Genomic DNA, 12,421 nt, shown 5'->3' with positions numbered 1-12,421 from the left:
CTGGTTATTAAATATGATATTTTGCCATTTTTGTTTACTATACATACCATTCTTCATTTCAATATTGTTTGCTACTGATAATGACATTGCCATATATACGCATATATTGCGTTATCATCATCTTATAGAGTCATAGTAACCAGTTATGTAAAAAAATAAAAGGGTTAAAATTTGGTCATTTTTGGAATATTTCCCTTTGACTACAAGGAAACCTTGGGAAATTATGTTTCTGTCTTATAACAATGCCGTAAAGAAAAGAGAAATGATAGGCCTAATACATAAGTGTAAGTCTCGTATGGCCCCAGTTGTGTGATAATAATAATAATAATTTTGTTATTTAAATTCATGTAGGTCCTCCTCAAGATAGGAATCTATAAAATCCTGCATACCACCAGGTTACTGGCATATCTAACTAAAGTAACGTAAGCCCAACTGAAACAAAGACTAAAATAAATACAAACATTTTTTTTCAAAAACGTCATTAAAAGAAAAAAATAGTTTATTTCTTCTATACAAAGAGTGGAAACACGGTAGTCCTCTCAACGCCAACAAAAATTAATCTCAGTACAGTAGGCCTATATTATGTTAAGTTTACTTCTTGGTCTCACTTACTTCATTAGGGTACACTCTCTTTAGTTTACCATCGGTAACCCTTTATTAGCATTATATGCTGGAACAGTAAATGGGATTATAGCAAACTGTCCTCTTTTCGTATTTTAATTAAATTAGCTCTTAGTTTTGCCCTATCCGCTCTAACTGAAGCGGATACATCGTCGGTAATAAACAACGTGTTTTCATGGTAATATTTATCTTTCAATGCTTTCGGCGCTGAGCGAAGAACTAGTTCCCTGTCCGTGTACCGAAGGACTTTTACATGTATAGGGCGTGGCGATGATCTGGTAGCGGCTGCAGCAGAGGCTAATTTTCCCATGGGGCTGCGATGCGCTCGTTCAACTTCTATTTCTTAATATTCTTAATTTCAATTTTTAAAAGCGATTTAACTATATCTAAAAATACTTCAGTACAGTCCAAAGAGTTTTCCAAGCCTTCACACACACCCCATAGAACAATATCATTTCGCCTAGATCTGTTTTCCAAATCATCAAACCTTTTTTCTAGCTTCAGTGTATCCTTGTTGACACAATTTTCAACTTTGCTCTTAGTTTCATCTAGATCGCTTAGTGTTAACTCTTACCTCGAGTTGGTTAGTAATATCCTTGATTTCATTCTGATCCTTTTCCAATTGCTTTTGTTTTTCTTCTATAGTAGACAACCTGGTTGCAATACCTTGTAAAAGTTCTTATATGTTGTCCAGCTTACTTAATTTGCATAATATTTGTTCACCTTTATCTCCAATTCCAGCGGTAGTATTAGTCTTGTATGGCCCTTGTGTAATAATAATAATAATAGTGTATCGTAATAAATTCCCCAGCTATCTTTGATATCTTTTATTATAGTCTCGTATGGCCCTTGTGTAATAATAACAATAATAGTGTATCGTAATACATTCCCCTATCTTTGATATCTTTTATTATAGTCTTGTATGGCCCTTGTGTAATAATAATAATAATAGTGTATCGTAATAAATTCCCCTATCTTTGATATCTTTTATTATAGTCTCGTATGGCCCTTGTGTGATAATAATAATAATAATAATAATAGTGTATCGTAATAAATTCCCCTATCTTTGATATCTTTTATTATAGTCTCGTATGGCCCTTGTGTGATAATAACAATAATAGTGTATCGTAATAAATTCCCCTATCTTTGATATCTTTTATTATAGTCTTGTATGGCCCTTGTGTAATAATAATAATAATAATAGTGTATCGTAATACATTCCCCTATATTTGATATCTTTTATTATAGTCTTGTATGGCCCTTGTGTGATAATAATAATAATAATAATAGTGTATCGTAATACATTCCCCTATCTTTGATATCTTTTATTATAGTCTTGTATGGCCCTTGTGTGATAATAATAATAATAATAGTGTATCGTAATACATTCCCCTATTATAGTCTCGTATGGCCCTTGTGTGATAATAACAATAATAGTGTATCGTAATACATTCTCCTATCTTTAATATCTTTTATTATAGTCTTGTATGGCCCTTGTGTGATAATAATAATACTGTATCGTAATACATTCCCCTATCTTTGATATCTTTTATTATAGTCTTGTATGGCCCTTGTGTAATAATAATAATAATAGTGTATCGTAATACATTCCCCTATCTTTGATACCTTTTATTATAGTCTCGTATGGCCCTTGTGTGATAATAATAATAATAGTGTATCGTAATACATTCCCCTATCTTTGATATCTTTTATTATAGTCTTGTATGGCTCTTGTGTGATAATAACAATAATAGTGTATCGTAATAAATTCCCCTATCTTTGATATCTTTTATTATAGTCTTGTATGGCCCTTGTGTGATAATAATAATAATAGTGTATCGTAATAAATTCTCCTATCTTTGATATCTTTTATTATAGTCTCGTATGGCCCTTGTGTGATAATAATAATAATAGTGTATCGTAATACATTCCCCTATCTTTGATATCTTTTATTATAGTCTTGTATGGCCCTTGTGTGATAATAATAATAATAGTGTATCGTAATAAATTCTCCTATCTTTGATATCTTTTATTATAGTCTCGTATGGCCCTTGTGTGATAATAACAATAATAGTGTATCGTAATACATTCTCCTATCTTTGATATCTTTTATTATAGTCTTGTATGGCCCTTGTGTGATAATAATAATAGTGTATCGTAATACATTCCCCTATCTTTGATATCTTTTATTATAGTCTTGTATGGCCCTTGTGTAATAATAATAATAATAGTGTATCGTAATACATTCCCCTATCTTTGATACCTTTTATTATAGTCTCGTATGGCCCTTGTGTGATAATAATAATAATAGTGTATCGTAATACATTCCCCTATCTTTGATATCTTTTATTATAGTCTTGTATGGCCCTTGTGTGATAATAACAATAATAGTGTATCGTAATAAATTCCCCTATCTTTGATATCTTTTATTATAGTCTTGTATGGCCCTTGTGTGATAATAATAATAATAGTGTATCGTAATAAATTCTCCTATCTTTGATATCTTTTATTATAGTCTCGTATGGCCCTTGTGTGATAATAATAATAATAGTGTATCGTAATACATTCCCCTATCTTTGATATCTTTTATTATAGTCTTGTATGGCCCTTGTGTGATAATAATAATAATAATAGTGTATCGTAATAAATTCTCCTATCTTTGATATCTTTATTATAGTCTCGTATGGCCCTTGTGTGATAATAATAATAATAGTGTATCGTAATACATTCCCCTATCTTTGATATCTTTTATTATAGTCTTGTATGGCCCTTGTGTGATAATAATAATAATAGTGTATCGTAATACATTCCCCTATCTTTGATATCTTTTATTATAGTCTTGTATGGCCCTTGTGTGATAATAATAATAATAGTGTATCGTAATACATTCCCCTATCTTTGATATCTTTTATTATAGTCTTGTATGGCCCTTGTGTGATAATAATAATAATAGTGTATCGTAATACATTCCCCTATCTTTGATATCTTTTATTATAGTCTTGTATGGCCCTTGTGTGATAATAATAATAATAGTGTATCGTAATACATTCCCCTATCTTTGATATCTTTTATTATAGTCTTGTATGGCCCTTGTGTGATAATAATAATAATAGTGTATCGTAATACATTCCCCTATCTTTGATATCTTTTATTATAGTCTTGTATGGCCCTTGTGTAATAATAATAATAATAGTGTATCGTTATAAATTCCCCTATCTTTGATATCTTTTATTATAGTCTTGTATGGCCCTTGTGTGATAATAATAATAATAGTGTATCGTAATAAATTCTCCTATCTTTGATATCTTTTATTATAGTCTCGTATGGCCCTTGTGTGATAATAATAATAATAGTGTATCGTAATACATTCCCCTATCTTTGATATCTTTTATTATAGTCTTGTATGGCCCTTGTGTGATAATAATAATAATAGTGTATCGTAATACATTCCCCTATCTTTGATATCTTTTATTATAGTCTTGTATGGCCCTTGTGTGATAATAATAATAATAATAATAATAGTGTATCGTAATAAATTCCCTTATCTTTGATACCTTTTATTATAGTCTCGTATGGCCCTTGTGTGATAATAACAATAATAGTGTATTATCGTAATAAATTCCCCTATCTTTGATATCTTTTATTATAGTCTCGTATGGCCCTTGTGTAATAATAATAATAATAGTGTATCGTAATACATTCTCCTATCTTTGATATCTTTTATTATAGTCTTGTATGGCCCTTGTGTGATAATAATAATAATAATAATAATAATAGTGTATCGTAATAAATTCCCCTATCTTTGATATCTTTTATTATAGTCTTGTATGGCCCTTGTGTGATAATAATAATAATAATAATAGTGTATCGTAATAAATTCCCCTATCTTTGATATCTTTTATTATAGTCTTGTATGGCCCTTGTGTAATAATAATAATAATAGTGTATCGTAATACATTCCCCTATCTTTGATATCTTTTATTATAGTCTTGTATGGCCCTTGTGTGATAATAATAATAATAATAATAGTGTATCGTAATAAATTCCCCTATCTTTGATATCTTTTATTATAGTCTCGTATGGCCCTTGTGTGATAATAATAATAATAATAGTGTATCGTAATAAATTCCCCTATCTTTGATATCTTTTATTATAGTCTCGTATGGCCCTTGTGTGATAATAATAATAATAGTGTATCGTAATACATTCCCCTATCTTTGATATCTTTTATTATAGTCTTGTATGGCCCTTGTGTAATAATAATAATAGTGTATCGTAATAAATTCCCCTATCTTTGATATCTTTTATTATAGTCTCGTATGGCCCTTGTGTAATAATAACAATAATAGTGTATCGTAATAAATTCCCCTATCTTTGATATCTTTTATTATAGTCTCGTATGGCCCTTGTGTAATAATAATAATAATAGTGTATCGTAATAAATTCCCCTATCTTTGATATCTTTTATTATAGTCTCGTATGGCCCTTGTGTGATAATAATAATAATAGTGTATCGTAATAAATTCTCCTATCTTTGATATCTTTTATTATAGTCTCGTAGGAAGGAGAGACGATGGCGTTCAGTAGTACAGTATTATAGTATAAATTAAAAAATTTATGAGGGGTAGCTGACTCATTTAAGCTATGTATTTTGCTTAAGCTGTCCCTGCCCACCATTTTGCTCATCTCTTCTTTTACTTTCTTGGATCTTTCTACCACTGCTTAAAAATCTTGTTTGGTCATTTTATGTGTTTCAAGTAAAAACAAAAACAAATCATTTTATGTATATAAAATATACTTTAATATGTTTGATACAGTGTGCGCACATGCTTCTTTCAGTAGCTCTAAATATGCATATCTTTGTACTCCCTGCTGAACACTGGAAGATTACTCTTTCAGTAGCTCTAAATATGCATATCTTTGTACTCCCTGCTGAACACTGGAAGATTACTCTTTCAGTAGCTCTAAATATGCATATCTTTGTACTCCATGCTGAACACTGGAAGATTACTCTTTCAGTAGCTCTAAATATGCATATCTTTGTATTCCCTGCTGAACACTGGAAGATTACTCTTTCAGTAGCTCTAAATATGCATATCTTTGTACTCCCTGCTGAACACTGGAAGATTCCAAAATTATAATGTTACTTATATTTTTTACTTATTATTAATTTACTTATTATATTAACAATCTTTTTTTTTTTTAAATTGCCAAAAAAATATTTTTCTTAAAATGTTGGGTTGGTAAGGTTTGTTACTATTACTGATATACTACAAAAGACATTTACAGTGAATAGTACGCCTAAATCATAGCTTAATAAACTTATTCTTTCTTTCCAAGTCTTTTAAACAACACACGATAACAAGAATTCATCTCATCCCAGTCAATATAACCTCCCTCTAGGTGGCGCTGTACACCTTCAATTGATGGATCAATTGTGTACTCTGAACGACCATGGACCAGGCGTCTGTTGTCCATACAAATGATATCTCCTTTAAAAAGAATATCATAATTTAAACTAAAAAAACCCAAAAACGAACGAATTCTCAGGTCCATTCTATAGTTACCAGAACATGGACTTTATTTATCAGTGATCTAGTTGGCAGCAGGTATGGCAGGGAGCGCTCATTAGCTAAACCCAGGCAGGGGCCCCAGAGCTTATGCCAATGGGGCCCTTGAGCAGTGCCCAGAGGAAAAAACAGGCATTAAAATCATTTCAAAAAAGGCTAAAAACGCCTGAGGCCTTCAGTGTTGGAGGGCCACTTAGTGTTCTTAAACCAGGGGCCTCAGGTCTCTACGTTATGGCACTGGACCAAACCCAGTACTGTGCAAAAGTCAGCTGAGCACATGAAAAATAAAAATTAAGAGCAAAAGTTTACCTTCAGACATCTTGTATTCCACCATGTTTTCTTTTTTGTGAAGATAGTGAAAAAACACTTTAAGGGCTTTATAGACATCATAAACTTTTTCAGCAGGAACATTCATACTATGGTGACGACCAAAATGGATGCTTACTTGTCGAAGGTGTCCTTCATAATCATAACTACATAACAATTACAACTTTATTAGAACTTATATCATCATTTTTGGTTCATTTACTTATGTGGTTCCCACTAGTATGTACGCGCAAGCAAGTTGACCAATGACAAACCACTGTTCGAATCGCTTGTGATTGGTCAAATCACTTACGTTGCCAAGTATCTGTATAGGACTATATTATAGGCATTGCATGCAACAATATCACAATATCAAATTATTTTTTCTGTGTTCCGTCGTGTAATATAACTTGCAATTGTTCTTTTTATGATATTAAAATGTACCTAAATGCAGGCTTGGAGCTTCTGAAGCTGAAATCGTTGAATTCTGTGCCAATGTCTGTAAACTCAAAGAGTGTGTTTTTAAGAGTATTGTAAACATCTGGCTCTTCTTTCTGTAACTCTGGTATAATTTTGAATGTATCAGCCAAGATATTGCTCCCTCCTGATGACGATTGCTTTATGCAATGAAGCATCTGCATCTAATTACAAACCAATAATAAATATTAACATTAATTATGGCACTGTTTGAGTTTTGGAAGAAAACTTTTCTATTATTAAATTACTCTCATTCACCATAATATCACTCCAAGCAGTACCTAAAAATATATTGTATTTTCGAGGGGCATTTGTTTGAGTGGGACATTATATTTATTATTTTTGGACTTAAAATTATGACATTATGCTCAAACACCCTTTGATATGAAAAACACACAATTAATATTAAGGAGTAATAAAAAGTAAGCTTTTTCAAAATATTACCATTGTGAACAAATATTATAGGAGGTAAATGACGTTTTTGGTTAGACAATTATTGATTGTCTTTCCGGAAAAATGAATTGTTTAGTGGAGTTGACCAATGAAAAAGTTTGCATGATTTGCCTGAATTAATTGTCTTTTTTTTTGACAGAATCTGTTAAATACAAATAGGGAAAGACTCTTTTCTTCACAATCGACTCAATCACATCAAAAGTGGCCCAGGGTGTGGCCCAGGGTGGATCCCAGAAACAAAATAAGAATACTAACAAAATTTACTGCTCAAACATCAATTTACATTTTCAAATGTTTAAAGATGACAACAATTTGTGTTATAATGTTTTTGTTTTTACACAAAATGTAGTTTGTGACCTTAAATTAGATTGAAGAAAGTGTCTTAAATACTTACTCCTGGTTGATTGTACGAAGAACAAAGATCAGAGTGGAAGTTAATTGCTGCACCTGTGTATGTAATGCTGCTTGGATCCAGTTTTGACATTACATGATACGTATCTCTAAATTAAAAAATGATTCAGTGACCATTCACCAAATTAGTAAAGTAAATCATTTTTAACAAAAAAGATACCATTATAGATTGATGTACTAGAGATGGATCCTGGTATGCAGAGAGATGAACTGTCTGTCACAAAGGCAGATAGGAAGTTATGGAGGAATGTAGTCTAAGTAAATTACAAGTTTGGACTTAATAAATCATGGACCTATAAATTATAGGTCCATGAATAAATTGCGGTGCTATCAAGTATGTATGGAAATCCCACCGTTTTGACAAATGAACATATTGATGAGCTAAATAAGAATTTTCTCTCTTCTAAATTGAGCTAAATATGTAACAGGATAAACCACATACTTATTTACATAAAATATATTCCTTTTTGTGTTTTTCAATTTAATCTTAAGTTTTAACACATACCCGTAATATGTTTTTTTTAAGTATGCCACCCTTTCACCAACTTTGTGTATTTGCCCCACTTCACAATCCGCATTTTGCAGAACTGTCAACCCTTTTGTGTGCAATGCAGTTAACCACGCAAACAGATCTTTATCCTTTGTTAATATATCAGAGAATTGAAAAGTAGGGATTTGTCCTTGCAACTCACTACCCCACAATTCTTGTTTCAACTGACGTAATGGATCGGAAAATGCTGGAAAATGTTCGCCTTCAAGAAAGGACAGTGGATAGAAACCTTCATGTCCATCAGACCAGTTGATGAAAATATCTTTTCCAGTATCACTTACATGCATACTTTTTGCTTCAACATCAATATCCAGGTCAACGAACTGCAATAACCTTTGTGATGCTACCTCGTGGTAACACTCACTACACTTGCAGTTATCTCTCAGCCAGACATATGGATAGTTTTTTTCTTTTTCATCAAATTGAAGTGAAAGCCATTTATTTTTGGCATTTAAAAACGCTGGTGGCGTAACATGGTTTGAGCCAGACTTCGGCAATTGGGACATCCACTGCTTTCTGATACTGAAACGTTGATGCTTAATGTAAGAGCCGCATCCTAGTAACTTTTTTGTTTGTTGAAAAGTTGATCTTAGTAATTGAGATGCCATGGTCTTCAGTACTACAAAAAAAAAAAATATGCTTTACTGTTAGTGCACTTACATTGAGTACCTCAAGGCTCTATGTTCATTTTGAATTAGTGTTAATGGCAATTATGGGTGCTTCCACTTTACTACTGAAATAGTAAAATCAATAATGTAGAAAATTGAATTAGTTAATTATTGTAGACATCATGCTTATAAAAAATCACCTTTTTATGTGGAAGACGCAGTCAAGCAAATGTTCATATGGTTTGATTTGTAAACCTGGGTGGAGAGAGGCAAACGTAAGTGTCTTGCCCAATGATACAAGCAATGCAGCAAAAACATTGATCCATTTGTAGGAATAGAATTTAAGAAATCGTATACAGGGTATTACATTATTTTATCAAAAATTTTTTAATTGGAAATGAACGATAACAATAATAGAGCCTACTTAAACCATTGAACTTATTCATAGATTAATAATTTACTTTTTTCATTTTACACACAAATGTTTTTAAAATTCCGCCAATTATTTCAAAGCAAGAGTTTTAATAAATGTGTGCCTAACTATACAAGTTACTGTATGATATAATTGTATTCCAAAAAACTCCAACAATTAACAAATGGAGCAAGCAAATTAAGCTTTGGGTCGTGGGCTGGGAATCGGATTTGGAAGTGTAAGATAGTCGACTCTAATACCTAAGTTCACTCCTCAGATCCACGATCATTGTTGGGGCTCCGAGGTAAAAACAAATCATGATTAATTGCTGTAAGATGAAGATACATGAAGCATGGAGGTATCCTCCATGCATGAAGTTAGATTAGTTTGGTGATTTTTGTTATGATAAAATATTTTGAATTGCTAATTATTGAAAAAACTGAGCAATACTGTTTATGATTATAATTAACAATAACATTTTATCAAATCAAATCGGAAATGAACCCCAGATAAAAAGTAAACAGACTTCCTGTGTCTGCAGCTAAAACAGACGGCCAAACTCTAAAAGGATGGCCTAAATGAACTTTACCTGACACAAGCATGTACCAGTGATGGTAACAACAGATTCCCTGTCTCTAGCCTCCTGGAAAAGCTGCTTTATCTTTAAAGGGTGGCTCCCAGATTATCATTTATTTCCAACATATATAGTATTATATAAGTACTATTATAACAATAATTGTCAACGCGCTTAAAATAAAATATCATATAGTTGGGATTCATGCTTGTCATCAGTTAAAAGGTAATGTCATACAGTGTTTTGAACGCAAAATGATGGAGAGAAGATTTTTGTGTAATAGGTTCTTTAGTATAACTGTATAAACGTAGTGTTGTTGTGAGGTGGCGGCAGAGTCTTTTGCTGAATACTATGGGTAACAATTTAAAACAAAATATTTTCAAATAAAATAAAAAGGATGATCCACCTAGCCCAGCCACACTGTCTTTATATAAGCTGTTTGTTGGCCTCATTATGTTGAAATCATCGTAATTAAACGATAACTACAGCAGATAACACAAAACCTAGGACTTAGTTTTGTAAATAATAGCTTATCTTTGTCAATTTTATTTATTTTATTCATTTATTTTTTTATTTTATTCAATCGAATCGAATTATATTGAATATCTAGGGTAGACAATTGTAAATATCTTATGATAAATATTTGAGTTTGGATAAACAAATAGAGCATGTTTATAAAAAGCTTTAACTGGCATGTTTATGTATACTTTATGTCAAATCAGGGAGAACACAGTATGTGGGACATCGTGGGAAACATTATCTGAAATGCAAATTTTAAATTTTAAATTGGCTTATAATTCATAATATAACTCCTAACTATCTCACTTATATATTTAAATTTTGTAATAATGCATTCAACCCTAGGCATAGTCACTTTAATGTTGCTCTGCCTTTACCTAAGACTGAATATAAAAAATGTAGCCTGCATATAAAGGTGCTATTGAATGGAACAACCTTAGTGTTGGTATTCATTAGTCTATTTGTTCCTACAACCTTAGTGTTGGTATTCATTAGTCTATTTGTTCCTACAACCTTAGTGTTGGTATTCATTAGTCTATTTGTTCCTACAACCTTAGTGTTGGTATTCATTAGTCTATTTGTTCCTACAACCTTAGTGTTGGTATTCATTAGTCTATTTGTTCCTACAACCTTAGTGTTGGTATTCATTAGTCTATTTGTTCCTACAACCTTAGTGTTGGTATTCATTAGTCTATTTGTTCCTACAACCTTAGTGTTGGTATTCATTAGTCTATTTGTTCCTACAACCTTAGTGTTGGTATTCATTAGTCTATTTGTTCCTACAACCTTAGTGTTGGTATTCATTAGTCTATTTGTTCCTACAACCTTAGTGTTGGTATTCATTAGTCTATTTGTTCCTACAACCTTAGTGTTGGTATTCATTAGTCTATTTGTTCCTACAACCTCAGTGTTGGTATTCATTAGTCTATTTCTTCCTACAACCTTAGTGTTGGTATTCATTAGTCTATTTGTTCCTACAACCTTAGTGTTGGTATTCATTAGTCTATTTGTTCCTACAACCTTAGTGTTGGTATTCATTAGTCTATTTGTTCCTACAACCTTAGTGTTGGTATTCATTAGTCTATTTGTTCCTACAACCTTAGTGTTGGTATTCATTAGTCTATTTGTTCCTACAACCTTAGTGTTGGTATTCATTGGTCTATTTGTTCCTACAACCTTAGTGTTGGTATTCATTAGTCTATTTGTTCCTACAACCTTAGTGTTGGTATTCATTAGTCTATTTGTTCCTACAACCTTAGTGTTGGTATTCATTAGTCTATTTGTTCCTACAACCTTAGTGTTGGTATTCATTAGTCTATTTGTTCCTACAACCTTAGCAGCTCTATTTTCCAAAATGTTCTTATGTAGTTGGGCAAGGTCCAGGAAACAGACTTATATTTTTAAGATTGTAACCGGAAAAATTATTATCTTCGCACCTCGTTTGGGCCCCTGTTACGCGGCAGTATCCAGACAACACATGCTTGGTTTTGTAGCATAATAATATATCACTTGTAAACTATACGCATCGCACTTTGGAAATGATAAAATAATGCCTCGCTCAAATATTCAACGTGCGTCGAACGCCTCACTCTTAATCAACACTTGTGAGTTGAGTACAGCATGCATGCAGCAGCTAAACATGTTTATGGGACCTCTCTAGCTCTGGGCCCTGGGATTTTTTTTTATCAGGAGCTGAACCTTTTACTAAATGGGCGGTAGTTCCGTTTCGCACCTGTCATTTATTTCGACTCAAAGTTTGTTAAGTAACTTTATTGTTAGTACCACACCTTAGAATTAGGCCTCAAAAATACTTTTACGAAGGAGATCACACAAAGAGTAACAAATAAATGCTTTAAATTGATGAATTTACAGACGTGTTTCTCGCACATCGGTTCCATACGCCATGTTCAATGTTGTTGT

The 12,421-nt window shown here is 32.1% G+C and overlaps 1 protein-coding gene across 3 annotated transcripts; it reads right to left on the bottom strand.

The window, feature by feature from the left end:
• Positions 1 to 5,716: 5,716 nt before the first annotated feature.
• LOC140060190 (gamma-butyrobetaine dioxygenase-like) lies at positions 5,717 to 12,421 on the bottom strand. Of its 3 annotated transcripts, none has more exons than XM_072106290.1 (6): positions 12,289 to 12,421; positions 8,344 to 9,007; positions 7,822 to 7,927; positions 6,942 to 7,138; positions 6,501 to 6,664; positions 5,717 to 6,113 (listed from the first exon to the last, which is right to left on the bottom strand). In XM_072106290.1, exons 2-6 carry the CDS (start codon positions 8,994 to 8,996, stop codon positions 5,944 to 5,946), a joined length of 1,290 nt encoding a protein of 429 aa, XP_071962391.1. In that variant the 5' UTR covers positions 8,997 to 9,007; positions 12,289 to 12,421; the 3' UTR covers positions 5,717 to 5,943. The 3 variants fall into 3 exon arrangements, with proteins under 3 accessions (XP_071962391.1, XP_071962393.1, XP_071962392.1); XM_072106292.1 differs by lacking the exon at positions 12,289 to 12,421 and adding an exon at positions 11,938 to 12,166; XM_072106291.1 differs by lacking the exon at positions 12,289 to 12,421 and adding an exon at positions 9,197 to 9,225.

Source organism: Antedon mediterranea, chromosome 10, assembly GCF_964355755.1.
Source record: "Antedon mediterranea chromosome 10, ecAntMedi1.1, whole genome shotgun sequence".
NCBI classification, from domain to species: Eukaryota; Metazoa; Echinodermata; class Crinoidea; order Comatulida; family Antedonidae; genus Antedon; species Antedon mediterranea.
This window is presented reverse-complemented; position numbering and strand designations above follow the sequence as displayed.

Bases quoted from the DNA above. Each gene is read 5' to 3' on its own strand.
- LOC140060190 (XM_072106290.1), bottom strand. From the start codon at position 8,996: ATGGCATCTCAATTACTAAGATCAACTTTTCAACAAACAAAAAAGTTA. The intron at 7,928-8,343 runs GTATGTGTTAAA...TTTTTAATTTAG, and splicing joins TTAAAAAAAACATATTACGG to AGATACGTATCATGTAATGT. The intron at 7,139-7,821 runs GTAAGTATTTAA...GTTTGTAATTAG, and splicing joins CTTCGTACAATCAACCAGGA to ATGCAGATGCTTCATTGCAT.